Below are 14,697 nucleotides of genomic sequence, written 5' to 3' on the forward strand. Positions count from 1 at the left end.
AATTATAACCCTCAAAATAAGGTATATCGAGGGTAGAGGACTCTGGTCTCAATGAGGACCCTATTGGATTTTTTGGGGGGGGGGGGGGGGGGGGGGGGGGGAAGGCGAGAAACATGATCCACAAGAAGAAAGCTGAGAAACATTCTAATGACTCATAGAGATAAATGGGGGATTTTATAGAAAATAAGTTAGGTTTCGACAGAAAGCACAGACATTGAAGAAGGGAGATAAGCAGGAGTGGAAGAGACAATAGGAAGGAGGAAAGGGCTACTTATAACAAGAGACGCGACAGTTGAAATACCCCAAAGAGAATGTAAACAGTCTGACGGCATTAATCGCTTTGTCCAGATCCCATGATCTTGTGATGTGACTAGGTGCAGTCACAGAGTTGCTGAAACCCCCTTGGCACAATAGCACGAACAACCAATCAAAATTTATAGAACCATTCATAATCTTTAAATTCCTACCACGCCAACATGGCTAGAATCTGGCATGACGGGAATTTGCGAGGAAATTAAGGAGGCCCTCTTACCTCCACTAGACTGCACCAATAGTATCAAGTAAGAGGCCCATCTAGCCATGTTGGCATGATGGGAATTTGTGAGGAAAATAAAGAGGCCATCTTACCTCCACTAGACTGCCCCAACAATATCAAGTAAAAGGCCCATATAATGGGCCCAACAAGTTAGAAAGCTACAGGTGTACCATACACATGCTACCATGGGACCACACCGCCCCAATAGAATTAATATGGTAATTATCACTGATTAAAGATATTTACTCCTAAGTAAATGGCAAAAATACTTTGATATATTTATCTTCGATATATTAATCATTCCTTCTGAAATTATATGTCGAAAATTTGGCTATCAAGATCTTGAAATTTGGGGAAGGGTTAAACTATTCTTATCAGCAACAATCCACCCCTATATAAAAGACTAACACTAGCAGCCCAAGATAACATAATCAAACCCTTCATTGAAAGGCAATACATGCATATTATTGACTTAGTCATCGGAAGTGCATTTGGCACACTAGGCTACCCTCTTTCTTTGTTGTAGTTTAGTAGTTGAGATCTGTTGATGGTAAAACACATCTAAAAATAGTGGTTTCTTGCTTTGGTGTTGTTTAGGGTTTTCCTACTACTGTTGTTGCTGATTTCAAAATCAATCGCATATAGTTTAATAATTAATTGGAGTTCTTTCCATTTTGATATATTTTTTTAACATTATTTTTTTCTTGAATTTTTTAATAAAATATAGACGTTTTAAAAAATTAAAAAAAAATACAAATTTTGGGTACAACCCGTACCCAGATTTCCAGATGTCAAAGTTCCAGATTTACCCTGGTACCGGCTCCAGTCACATAACCCAAGTTAACCCAGACTGGGCCTGGGTGACCAGCCTTACCTTTCAGATTTTATATGAGTTTCAAAACACAAGGCATTTGAAGCATCAATACCAACTTTTGCAATCATAGGTAATTGGAAACCACACAAACAAATTTAATTCAACCCATCCAGTAGGCCAACTGAGATAGTTTGCCTCTGTATTACTCAGATATATGCCACCAGGACCAGCAATCATATGTATGCCATCAACTTCACAAGCAAGGTAGTATCATATACCATTTGGGGTTTGTTAAATATAAGTTCAAGGTACATAAAACTCTGGGAAAGTTTGCCAAATAGGATTCCACCCAAGTTGATATGAGGAAGCTTAAACAAAAACTCTTAAAGCTGAGAAATCCCACCTAATCAAACCAACTCTTAAAGAAGCCAAATCTGTCAAATGACAGAACCCTTCATGAGGTAGTATCCTTGAGGGCTGAGGCTTTGTTCATTCTTGCGAATAGTTTAGTGGTAACTCACTGTCAATAAAGGAAAAATGAGGTTAATAAAAGACAACAGTGGGTATCTAATAAGACTAAACTACAGAAAAGGAATCAAATATGACCAATTAGACTCATTTTCTGTCGGCTTCTTCTAAGTTGCAACTCAAGCTAGTTACTCGGTCTGAAATAGTTAGCCGTCTCACAAAATCGTTCACTGTCAAATGCTGAATGTTTCCTTAGCATTCCCATATCCAACCCCATTTGTCAATCCCACCGAAGACTTGAACATTGTCATATTCCGCTTCCAGAACAGGAAGAAGACCAGATCATCAATAATCAAGGATTCAACAGTATAAATCAATTGACAATATATGTGTGTATATATATATGATGGCAGTTGGTGTCAGTTGGGTGATTTGATTGATCTAGACTACTTTGCACCTGAAATTATGATGGCAAAGCTTGAAGAATACCTCTTATGTTGTGGGTACCAATTGTAGTCCATGTTGCCATCACCATTAAAAATCCACTGTTCATGACTCCTCAATCTTCATTGGGTATAATATCCAAGTGGACACAAACAAACATCCTCATGGAACAAATCTAGATGCATGCTGACGATGCAGTATATCTGATCTCGTGCGTACCAGATGGGCTCCACATCTAAAGGACGCTAAACTTGTGGAGCACCAAAACTTAACTTGCAGATTGTCCCCCTTTATCTCATGAAATTCTGGAACGTGGTAAAGCAACCATACATGATCAGATCCTGATATATTAAATGCTTTAGAGTCGCTATAACTTGGTGAACCATTGTTGATGATCTCGATGCTGCATGCAATAGGAGTGGGCGCCTGTCCATCATTTACTCCAAGAACAGCACAGAGAGCCAAACCTTTGATCTTCCCATCCAGATGTGAAGGCTCATTAATACATATTTCACATTCGCTTTTGTTTGAAACTTCTTTACAATGGTTGAAACAATCTAGAATCTTGTTTCCTGGAAATATAATTCCAAACAGATGGTCCTGAAAATGTCCCTGGAACATGGATAGATTCACAAAATTTCAGCCATACCAGGTACAGACCAAGGCACATAAACATGCATGTAAAGAAGAGAGAGATACCTGGTTCAGAAAAAGATTTTCCACTTCATTCATTGATATATTCTCAAGCAATTTATGGCATCTGGACAAATCAATCCATTCTAGCCCTGGTAAGTCGCAGGTGTGAAATTGAGCTCTCTTTGATACTTCTGAAAATCGTGCCAATGACATGCACCCACTTGCATATATATCTTCTATTTTTGGAGGAAGTTCTAGAATTTCTTGAAGCTGCTTGCAATCTTCCAATTTAAGGCACCTCAATCGGACAAATCTTGTGATGCATTCGGGAAGGCTAGTAAAATCACTCCCTGATAAATCTAACTGTTCCAATGTCGAAAAACAATTAACTGTCATAAAGAAATCTGTTCCTGATAGGACACAATTTCCAACATCTATATGTCCCAGTGCTGGAAATACAATGGAGGAACAACCATCATTAGAAATGCTTGAAGTTTTTGGAGTTGGCAGCATCAAGGATGGTTCTGCACAAGATGAAGTTTCGTATTCCTTTATCGAAACAGTAAAAGGCATAAATTGTTTTTCATCCTCCTCTTTCTTCGGAAACTTATCAAGTTTTGAACAATCTCTGAGAAAAAGTCTCCTTAGATGCTGCAAATGATGAATGCTACTTGGGAGATTTACAAGGTTTTTGCAACCTTCAAGAGCTAAATCTTTAAGGCCAATGAGGTGCCCAAAGGATGAAGGTAGTTCTTTTATAGGTGTGCCCTTCAAGTCAAGGTAATCTAGACGTTCCATTTTACACTCAATTTCAGGAAAATCTTGAAGACTCGAGCAACCTCCAAGCATAAGAACTTGTAGAGATGGCAACTTGAGACTTTTTGGAAAACTCCCAAGGTTAGAGCACTCTAAAAGTCTCAACGCAACAAGTTTATCAAGGGATCCAACAGAAGGATGAATCTCAACCAAACTCATACAATTGTCTAGAATCAAGCTCTCTAAACTCGGGATACTTGAAACATCAGGGATTTTTGTTAGGAATTGACAATTAGAGAAATCTAGGCTTGTTAACTTCTGGAAATTCTGTAAAAACAAAAGGGGGGTATAAATTAGAAAGTTTTTACAGCATAATTACGTTTATAAAATAAAGATCGAAAATAATAAATGTACCTTTAATCTATCACCCAGTTGCTTGAAGAAACCGTTATGCATTTTTAGAACAATAAGTTTCTTTCCACGAAAATTGGATGGTAAAGACTGTAAAGGATAATCAGGCCACTCAAGCAGTCTCAACTCATTAGAAAGATGGTTAGGCCCTCCAGTAAAGCCTGCATTACGGTTTATAAACAGTCTGAGCCTTTTCATCTTCGTGAAGGCTTTGGGATTCAAGTGTATCATATCTCGTTCAGGCAAATCTATCAATATGCCTTCAACCTTATTTGTTCCCTGGTAAACCAATGCATTAGTGGGCTAGTAAGGAAAATCATCAAAATCTCCATACTTTTAGGCTTTTAGCACCGCACTACTACAATTGTAATTTCTATTTTGCTTGAATTAAGTAATGCAAAAAAGGAATTTACTTATACTCCGTCTATCCCTATCTTTTACTTTGTTTTTCTATTTTTAAATCGATTATGAGACTGTCTTTCTCTTTACATATTATTTTTTGTTATATCTTTCTATAAAGGAAATATAAAACACTCATTGAAATCGTGCCAGTCTTTTGAAAATATGTTAAAATAGCAGTTATTGGATGCTAGTTTCTTTATGCTCCTTAATTAAAAAGCATTTCATTTACAATACTCTAAAATAAAATGTTGGGAATGGATTTTTCCTGTGAGAACACAGATGCGTATATACTCATTATTTTTCAAAAAAAAATCATTTAAAGTTTCGATTTTAGATGTAAAACTTACCGTGTTTTCTTCTAATACATGCCGAACATCTTCATGGTCCCATAATCGACTGCGATTGCCGGGTTCTTTGGGTGATTCTTGTCGAACAACTTCTCTACCCATTTCTTGTATCAAGTCATGCATCTCCAAAATGTTACGTTCATTAATAGTTATAAGACACTTATCTATAAGCTCTTCAATACCAATATCTGGGAAGAAACCGCAACCGTCCAGTATTTTAGTAACATAATCTGCATTTTTTCCTCTGAAGAAACATGCAATATCAAGAAAAATGTCTTTCACATTGTCATCCAATCCATCATAACTTATTCTAAGAATTTCTTGGATATCTTTATTAGGATTCATTTTGTATCCATCCAATGCACGTTTCCAATAATGCATGCTTCTGTTGTATAGATCCGAACCTAGCACCATTAAAGCTAATGGAAGTCCCCCAGCATAAGTTATTGCACGTTCTGTGAGTTCAACATAATCCTCAATAGGTTTATCTCTTTTGAAGGCATTCCAACAAAATAGCTGAAGAGCTTCATTGTGATCCAATTCCTTCACCTGGTATGTAAAATCAATTTTCTGATTAATTAGTAACCTCTTATCTCTTGTCGTAATGATAATTCTGCTTCCTAAACCAAACCAATCACATCCTCCAGCTAATGCTTCTAATTGGAACATCCGATCGACATCATCGAGGAATAAAAGGATCCTTTTAGAGCAAAGCTTATACTTTATCAAATTAATTCCTCGATCAACACAGGCAATATTCATATTTCGATAGTCTCCTAGGATCTCAGAAAGAAGTTTCTCTTGCAGTTGGATCAATCCATGCTCTTGCTTTGAAGTTTCTCTAATATTTGTAAGAAAACAACTACCTTCAAATTGATAAGCAATCGAGTTATAGATTTCTTTGGCAATAGTTGTCTTACCAATTCCTCCTCTTCCAAAGATTCCTACCATGAGTATAATATCATTACTCCCAATACTAAGAGCAAATTGACATCCTGTACACGGGACTCCATCCCAATAGGATACTTGGCAACATTTAAGTATGTTCGATTCACGATCCTTGAGACCATTTGAACTATTTCCAAAATACATTCATGCTCATTCCTATCAACACAAGATACATATTAAAAATAAAATAAAACAAAATAGTAAGTTTGACCTTTCACATAAACAGAAATACATAGGATCAAGATCCAGGTATTTTGTTTTTAACAAATGACAGGTAGGGTGCAAGATATATAGGAGATAATACCCCTTCCCACAAAAACCAAATCAAATCCTTATGTAATCAGGAAAAAAATAAAAAAATAAATAAGTAGCAAAATTAGTTTCATTTGATTTCCATTTTTAAAATAAAAAAGAGAGAACAATTTTCCGAATTGAAAAATACCACAAGGTATAATGCCGTATATGTGTTGATTATTACATATATTTAAAATTTATCTTTCAAATCAAATTATGTCGAGTAGATGGTATGTGACATAAAGGTCTTCAAATATAATTATCTATAAAAGACATACATTATAAGCAAATAATTTTTAGTATAATATAAATCCACGCCACAGAGATAAATTTTCAACTGTGTCACTGGTGTGAAGTGTTTTATTTTTGTGATTTTTTTTAATGTTTTTTTCGTGACAGAAAATGATTAAATGAATAAATTTTTTCAGAAATAGAAAACCTTTTCGGCTTTTAAAATACGTTTAAATTGAACTTGAACATTATATATCTAGTCCACGATTAAATTTCTATATATGGTCCAACATTAAATTTATAATATATATAAGTGTGTATAATAATTAGTAGCAGGGAAAAAAAGTTTAGATTGTAGGCAGGAATGATTAGAAATACCCTTTCCCAACAGGCCACCCACTCAAATTGGCCACTTCTTTTAGAGCTGCCTTCCATCCTTTCACCTTCGAGTCATCCTTAAACCTTTCTTCCAGTGCAGTCAAGGCTTTTTCGTAATTATTTTTTTGATGCCGTACCTCTGATGGATCCACATCGTAAAACACTGGTAGAACCATTTGCTCCTTTTCTTCTTTGCATTTAAGGATCTTCTTCAGTTCATCTAAACACCATGTAGATGATGCAAAATTTGTAGAGAGTATGACGATTGAAATCCTTGACTCTTCAATAGCTTTGAGAAGCATTGGTGAAATTTCATCTCCCTTTCTAAGCTCGTTATCGATGAAGGTGTTGATACCTTTCTTATGCAAAGCATTGTAAAGATGGCTGGTAAAATTGTTGCGAGTGTCTGTACCTCTAAAACTCAAGAATACATCGTACGTCCATTGACCGATGAAAGAAGAGGAAGAGCCTCCTGAAAGGCCATGAAAGAAGCCGTCCCGTATGTTAGTGAAAGGAGAGGGCCTCTGGTAGTTTAGTAATGAAAAGCAGAAAAGAGAAGAAGCTCAAGGAAACCGAAAGCTAAAAACAGAGAAGACAGCTCACAGTTGCATCGTTGGTCACATGCATCAGGGGAAAAAAAAGGACAATAAATGCATTAAAAGAAAGGATGAGACATGCATGGCGTCCTGTCCAGTCCAATGTAGTGAACCATTTTGAGTAAAATTACACATGATTACTTATCATTTCAAATCACTAACTCTTCTTTGATGGCAAATTATAAAAACACTTGTGTGGAGGGCGCCTGCTTGATTCTCCCTATTCAAAAGAATGTAATGTGTTATGCATCTCAATCATGGCACATGTGACTAGAGGTGCAATCAATTCGGTAAGGTTCGATTTTGAAAATATTTTGAAATTGAACTAGTCTTAAGTCGGTTTTAGAATTCTGAGAATCGAAACCAACCAGTTAATTCGGGGAACCAAAACTTTCGTTTGGTTCTGTTTTACAGGTGTGATTCGCTTTGGAATTTTTTGTTGGGTTGGTTGGTTTTTCTGGCCCAAATGGACAACTTTTAGCCCAAATATGGTAGAGTCTTATACATTATTTTCAGCTCAAAACACCATACATGTAACTAATCAACCAAATAAATGCTAAAGACAACTAGCCAAAATACACAAGTAGTTTAATTAAAACATGCATTTAATAATGCTTATAAAAAAAAAAAAAAAAAAAAAAATCATTTCATAATGCCTAAAAAAAAACCTATTAAAAAATGCACAAAACAACAACATTCCTAATGGTAAAAGCCAAAAACATACATATAAAAAAAAAAAAATTCCAACATAAACAAAATCTTAAAAAAACATATACACTAAAACAATTACAAATGCAACCAGCAAAGTAAAAGGGCCAACTCCAAAGTATATACCAACTACTTGGCTTAAAAAATGTCCCTATCAAAAAAATATATATTATACTTATACCATATTATATATGTGAGTATGTAACTTAATATGTAAGGATATATATATTATATACTTATACCATATTATATATGTAAGTATATAACTTAATATGTAAGGATAAATGACATATTAATAACTTAATATTAATATTCATGTTTAAGAGTAAGTTTATATTGTGGATTTTTTTTTTTTTAATAAGTTTACATTAAGGAGTTATAAATAATAAGATTAAAATTTCATATCATATTAAGTTTATAATATGTATAATATATATAGCATATAATATATAATATAAAAAATTAAAAAAATATATATTTCGATTAGGTCTGGGAAATCGTCAGATAAATCATCGGCTATTCACCAATAGGACTTGGCCCCTAGAGATTATTTGCACCCAAGAGTTTTGAACCTTAGACCATACCAGTCATGCCACCAAGACCAAGACCCTTACAACTTGAGCCAATCCGTACTAATTTGAGAATTAGCAATCATGGAATTAACATCTACAGCCCATAACTGCAAATTTGCTTAAATGCCTTTGAGATACCCCCGCCAAAGCCAGTCATGAAATTAAACAAGGACAACAACTGCTCTCTTAACATCATCCACTTTTCTTGTCTCACGTTTGAATTTGTTTGGGTTTCAAACAAAATCTTGGTTTCTCTAATTTCTCTATCTGAGGGCCATGGCAAGCTTATTTTCTGAAGTTTTGGCACATGGATGTTTTTCTTTTTAAGACATGAGTTTGGGAGGTAATGTAACACCCCAAACCTAGGGCCCAAGCCCAAGTACCAAACCCAGCCCAGCTAGGTGCAAAACCCACAACAAACTAGGACTGGTTTGGATTTAGAAATGAAACGAGATGATTTTAGATAAAAAAATGAAAGTTGAATAAAATATTGTTAAATTATTTTTTTAATATTTTAGAATTTAAAAAAGTTGAATTATTTATTATGTTTTATGTAGAAATTTAAAAAAATTGTAACAATGAAATAGGATAAGATGGGATAAAATGCTTTACAAATGCAAACAGTCATAAAGCTATCAAATTGATTTGCTACTGAATGCCATTACCCTAGGCACTTACAGATATTGAATGACGCCCATTATTAAAAGTAAACATATCCAGAAAAAGTATGATAACACGCCTCACCTTCTCCCCCATTCAGAAACACCGCTCACCGTTCACGGACCCAACCCAGCCTATCCTATCATATCCGACGCCTAAAGCTAAGGTATTACCAACAACAGCAACAACAGATCATGATCAAGTACATATAGCTGCACCATATATCCCATTTAGCTTCGGTTTTTTCCGCTCAAAGCCAATCCTCCTCGGCCGTCTGTCTCTGAAGCCCCTCTTTTTCTCTCTTAACACAGACGCAACAACAACAAATGCAAAGAAAGAAGAAACATGAGAACTCCATCTACCACGCCCCCTCCCTGTCAAAATACAAAGAAAGAGTCCACACATACAGCTCCCTCTCTTTCTCACTTTCTAGACAAAAAATGAAACAAAGAAAGGGATGAAAAGAAAGAGACGAATAGATAGACGTTTTCAAATGCCCAACAACAAAAGCCATCTCACAAACTCCCCAAAAAAATTCGATTCTTCATCAATGTTACTTCAAAGTACAATATTTTGAACAAGGCAATTAAACAAGGGCAGCAAATCAAACGGCGAAAGGAAACAAAACAGAGAACATACCATAAGAAGCACACAAAGGAGGAGAGAACTCGCAGCAAACGCCCAAAACAGCACTAAGACATAAAGTGGAACATATAAAGCGAAGGAGATGACCTACCCAAGAGAAAACTCGGCCGTATATCGCGCGATCCCATCCAATGACAGAACGCCGTACCACGAACAGTGCACGCTGGGATGGGGATTTGAAGGAGCAGATATGGCAGACCTGGAAGCAGCGCGCACGCAGTCTAGATCGAGCGGGTTGCGGGGCTGGAGAAGAAGATAACGGGACTGACAAACAAGTTGTCAGGAAAGAGAGAAGAAGAAAGTTCACGCCCAAATCCAGTCGAACCTGATACCACACGCTAAAGGCTCGTTTGGTTCTTTGAATGCCATCAACTTTTTCTACCATTTAAAACACTGGATGAGTTTGCCACCGGTTTCAGCTCATATGATTTTAACTCAGCTAAACAGTATAGCATCCCTGTCATGGACAAAACTGATCCCAGAATTACGCGTATAGCACCATCAGCTACACTTCACAGGACGCGCGCACCACAGAATCGATCCCATCAGCTCCTTCCTTGTGAATTTTGATCATTGTTAATAAAATATATATTTATTTAAAGTTATTATGCTAGCCAACAAATTGATCCCACCGTCAACTTTAAGTAAAAGTATTTTTATTGGTAAAATTTATTTTTTTAATTTCTCAAAAATATATTCAAATTGATCTTTATCTTTTTTATTAAATTCATTTTTGAATTTCATAAAATTTATTAAACTATTTCAATTTAATAATATAAACTCAGTTCGATATTTAAACGAAAACGAATGAATATTTTGTTTCTGTACAGTACTGTTTTACAAATGTAAATATACCAGTGCTTAATTAAAACCACATTGTACAGTCGTTTGCTTATGGGGACTTTCCCCTAATTCCAGGAGGTGTTTAACGGTGGAAATAGAAATTAAATGAATCTTTTACTCTACTATTACGCCTAGTTTTAATGCTAAAGGGTCCTTACCATTAAAAAGTTCATATTTTTCAACTCAAATGGTAAAGTTTCTGCTTCTTCCTTGATCTTTCGTATATGTATTTTTGAAAAATGCCCCTGCCGTCCGAGCGCCGGGCGGTTAGGTTCAAGTGTAATATTTGAAAAAAAAAATTATTTTTTATTTAATAATTAAGGAAGTGATTTTAACTGTATTATTATATTTTTTATTTTTTTAAAAATTTAAATCTATTAAAAATATGTAAAAAATATATATATTGTCCGGGCGGTTAGGTTCAAGTGTAATATTTGAAAAAAAAATTTATTTTTTTATTTAATAATTAAGGAAGTGATTTTAACTATATTATTGTATTTTTTATTTTTTTAAAAATGTAAATCTATTAAAAAGATGTAAAAGATATATATATATATATATATATATATAGTTGGGCGGCATAGTAGCCCTGCCCATGTTCTTTTGCTTTACCTACCTATGCTTGTGTTTGTAGGTATCTTCAGTCTTCATACTTTCAGTTTAATATCTGGTGGGTGGAACCCTCATGAGGCACACCTCATGACATAGTTCCATTTGCTCCCAAACACCTTGTTGAAAACCTGCTTCTGCAATGAATCCATTAAAGATGATGATGATGATGATGATGATTATAATAATCATACCAAATGAGGATGTAAAACTCTTAAATCGGATGGAGATCCTTGCTATAGCAGCTTGATCACTTAAAGTCCGATTGCTAAAATTACTAGTATTTTCTCAACGAGGCACTTAATCGACCAAGTGCCTCGTTGAGAAGACACATATAACTTCAGCCATGCATGTTATTACGAGTATTGACAGAGCATAGAGGAAGCAGAGACTACTATTGAAAGAAAGAAAGATGAATATATGTGTTTGCAAGAAAGGCAGGTACTTATTCTTGCAAGTACTTACATAAAGACGTACTGACCTGGAGATTTATAGCAAAACCAAAGGATGGAAACAAAAAGAAAATGACAAATGGATGGCATGTACAGGTTAATGCACGCAATCGCACGATTCGCATGCATGGAGGAGAATGGTATAGCTTGGCGTACTGGCATAAAGCATGCGTTATAGACTCTCTTGAGACAAATTTATGGTGCAAATTCAAGTAACTGATCGAATACTTGTAAACATTGGTACTGGTCTACAAACATTGCTAATCTTAAGTGCGTGAAATTTTGGTCTGATTACAACTTCCAAAACAATTTGAAAATGTACTTAATTTGTAGTACAAATTAAAACCCATTCCCAAGATTAGAGTGCTTAAAGATCAAAGCAAACAACAACGTACGTATGCTAGCTAAACATAGATAAATAAAGCTAGCTAGCTAATTATGCAATCAATCTCCATCCCAATTAGTCAAAGAAACCTTAGGCTTCATTTGCATCTAGATGCCAATTACTAGCAAAGTCCATCAGTTCATACAGCTTCGAAAACCATATATGGCATACCATCATGCATTAATTAAAACCCAGATCAGAACTGTTTAGGGTAAGAAAATATCCTCATATTAGTAGTGGTAGCAAGGGGGTGTCTTTAATGAGAAGATTTTAGACAGTAATGGAAACCATAGCAAATTGCATGTGGCGTAGGAGATTATATTATATAGAAATATTTACAAGTATGTAAACGTTCCAGACACTATTAAAGTTGTACATGCTATACAGGGAAAGATGATTATACATTCTATAATTAGAACAAATCAGTTCCTATATCTATGATTCTTTACATTGCCGTATATTGCTCCCTTGATATTAGCCTTGATTCTCTCCTTGATGTCTGTCGTAATTATTCAGAGAAGAAGTCTGTGTGATCTCCAACACCCCCCTTCAAGTTAGGTGTGGTTGGCAACACATGAAACTTGGATCTAAATAGCTGAAATAGGGGACGGGATGGGCTTTTGGTGAATATGTCTGTGATTTGCAAGTGTGATGGCACATGTTTAATGTTTAAAACACCATTGCAAACTAATTCTCAAACAAAGTGAATATTGATATCAATATGTTGAGATTGTTTTTGAGCAACTGGATTTCAACTCATGAAGATTGCACTGGTGTTATCACATAGTAATGTCGGCTGCTCTTTTGTCTGAATTTGCAAATCATGAAGGATGTTCACCATCCATTTAACTTCAGCTGTGGTTAGTCCTAACGCTCGATATTTTGATTTCGTAGAAGATCGAGACACTGTGGATTGCTTTTTAGAAGTCCATGACACTAAATTGTCTCCAATAAAAATTGCATAACCGAATGTTGATCTACTTATATCAAGGCAGCCAGCCCAATTGACATCAAAGTATGCCGAGATATTTAAATTGTTGGATGGGCTAATATGGAGACCGAAATCAACATATCGAAGAATTCTTTTAACGGCTTGAAAGTGTTGATCTCTTGGTACATGCATGAATTGACTCACTGAATTCACTGCATGTGTAATATCTGGCCTTGTAATTGTTAAGTACTGCAATGCACCAACTAAAGATCGATAAGTAGTTGGTGAATTAAATAAAGAACCAGCAGCATTTAAATGAGTGGAGACAACCATTGGTGTTGCAATTGGCTTTGAATCGAGTAAGTCAGCGCGAAGAAGAACATCTCTTGCATACTTCATTTGGCTGAGGAAGATTCTAGTTTCTAAATGAGTAACTTCTAGCCCCAAAAAATAATTTAAGTTGCCAAGGTCCTTCATGGAGAATTTGTGTCATAGTTTTTCAATGAAATTGTCAATGAAGTCTTGTGGCTTCCTGTGATGACAATGTCATCAACGTATAAGAGTAAGTAAATAATACCATTAGCTGATGAATGAACAAATAGGCTAGAATCTGACTTGCTACAAATAGAACCAATGGTAAGTAAGAATTTCCTGAATTAATGAAACCATGCTCTCGAGTCTAAATTGCCTTTTTGAGACGACAAGCATGAGTTGGGTAAGAAGCATCAATATATCCCTGTGGTTGTTCCATATGACCTCTTCTTGTAGAAAACCATGTAAGAATGCATATTTAACATTAAGTTGACATATGATCCAACCGCGAGAGATTGCAATGGATAGAACAACTCTTACTGTTGATGCTCGAACAACTGGGCTGAATGTATCATTAAAATCAAGTCCATAGAGTTAAGTATAGCCTTTAGCAACGAGGCGAGCTTTGAGCCTATCAATAGTTCCATCCGAATGATATTTGGTTCGAAAGACCCATTTTGATCCAACAACATTTGTGGCAAGTGGTCTTTGAACTAGGTCCCATGTTTGATTGAGTTTGAGAGCATGGATTTCTTCATTCATTGCAGCAAGCCATTCTGGAGTTTTGGCAGCACTTTTGAATCCTTTCGGTTCCTTCATTACTAGCAGAGATGATAGTAAAGGAAAATATGGAACTTGACAAACATAATTATAATGTTCTGATTTTGATATACCAGCTTTGCCACGAGTTGTCATAGGATGAGAATTCTAATTTGAAAATTTCGAAATTGGTGGAGGTTGCATAATTGATACATTCTTAGTTGCTGGATTACCTATAGAAGGCAAAGACATTGATGATACTCGAGAACTGTCCAACTCCAAGGCACATGATTTACATAGTCGAGACTCAGTTTCTTGTGGTAATGGTTGGGAACTTGCAGAAGGATTTGTACCAAGCAAGGAAGAATTTGATATGCAGGATCATGAAAGGAAATGAAATCTGATAGGGCTTGAGAGAGTTTCATATTAGAAGACAAAGATGGAAATATTGCCTCATCAAATCGTGCATGCCTGGTTACAAAAACTCGATGTGTTGTAGGATCTAAACACCGAAATCCTTTATAGGAAGAATTGTATCCGAGAAAGATGCAAGGAAGACTT

General features: G+C 35.5%; 2 protein-coding genes across 7 annotated transcripts; both read right to left on the minus strand.

The window, feature by feature from the left end:
- Positions 1-1,601: 1,601 nt before the first annotated feature.
- Positions 1,602-10,401, minus strand: LOC122281424 (TMV resistance protein N-like). 6 transcript variants are annotated; one of them, XR_006230218.1, is made up of 6 exons: positions 9,937-10,401; positions 4,814-7,136; positions 4,068-4,343; positions 2,961-3,980; positions 2,307-2,873; positions 1,602-1,869 (listed from the first exon to the last, which is right to left on the minus strand). XR_006230218.1 is itself a non-coding variant. In XM_043092889.1 (6 exons), exons 3-6 carry the CDS (start codon positions 5,903-5,905, stop codon positions 2,424-2,426), a joined length of 2,838 nt encoding a protein of 945 aa, XP_042948823.1. In that variant the 5' UTR covers positions 5,906-5,917; positions 6,665-7,136; positions 9,937-10,401; the 3' UTR covers positions 1,602-2,423. The 6 variants fall into 6 exon arrangements, 2 of the variants coding, with proteins under 2 accessions (XP_042948823.1, XP_042948822.1); XR_006230217.1 differs by having other exon boundaries at positions 1,602-2,113; XR_006230215.1 differs by having other exon boundaries at positions 1,602-2,134.
- On the minus strand, positions 6,655-9,296 carry LOC122282131 (disease resistance protein RUN1-like). Its single transcript, XM_043094090.1, has 2 exons — positions 9,219-9,296; positions 6,655-7,188 (listed from the first exon to the last, which is right to left on the minus strand). The coding sequence occupies exons 1-2, from the start codon at positions 9,294-9,296 to the stop codon at positions 6,655-6,657; spliced, it is 612 nt and encodes a 203-aa protein (XP_042950024.1).
- Positions 10,402-14,697: the final 4,296 nt, after the last annotated feature.

The sequence above is a fragment of the Carya illinoinensis genome, chromosome 11 (genome assembly GCF_018687715.1).
Source record: "Carya illinoinensis cultivar Pawnee chromosome 11, C.illinoinensisPawnee_v1, whole genome shotgun sequence".
Taxonomy (NCBI): Eukaryota; Viridiplantae; Streptophyta; class Magnoliopsida; order Fagales; family Juglandaceae; genus Carya; species Carya illinoinensis.

What these genes read in the sequence shown, in the direction of transcription:
- LOC122281424 (XM_043092889.1), bottom strand. Translation starts at nt 5,905, where the DNA reads ATGTATTTTGGAAATAGTTCAAATGGTCTCAAGGATCGTGAATCGAAC. An exon ending in AACTGGGTGATAGATTAAAG is followed by an intron (nt 3,981 to 4,067) that starts GTACATTTATTA and finishes TTGTTTTTACAG; the next exon opens with AATTTCCAGAAGTTAACAAG. An exon ending in AAAATCTTTTTCTGAACCAG is followed by an intron (nt 2,874 to 2,960) that starts GTATCTCTCTCT and finishes TCCATGTTCCAG; the next exon opens with GGACATTTTCAGGACCATCT.
- LOC122282131 (XM_043094090.1), bottom strand. Translation starts at nt 9,296, where the DNA reads ATGGGGGAGAAGGTGAGGCGTGTTATCATACTTTTTCTGGATATGTTT. An exon ending in ATGGGCGTCATTCAATATCT is followed by an intron (nt 7,189 to 9,218) that starts GTAAGTGCCTAG and finishes CTAAACTACCAG; the next exon opens with AGGCCCTCTCCTTTCACTAA.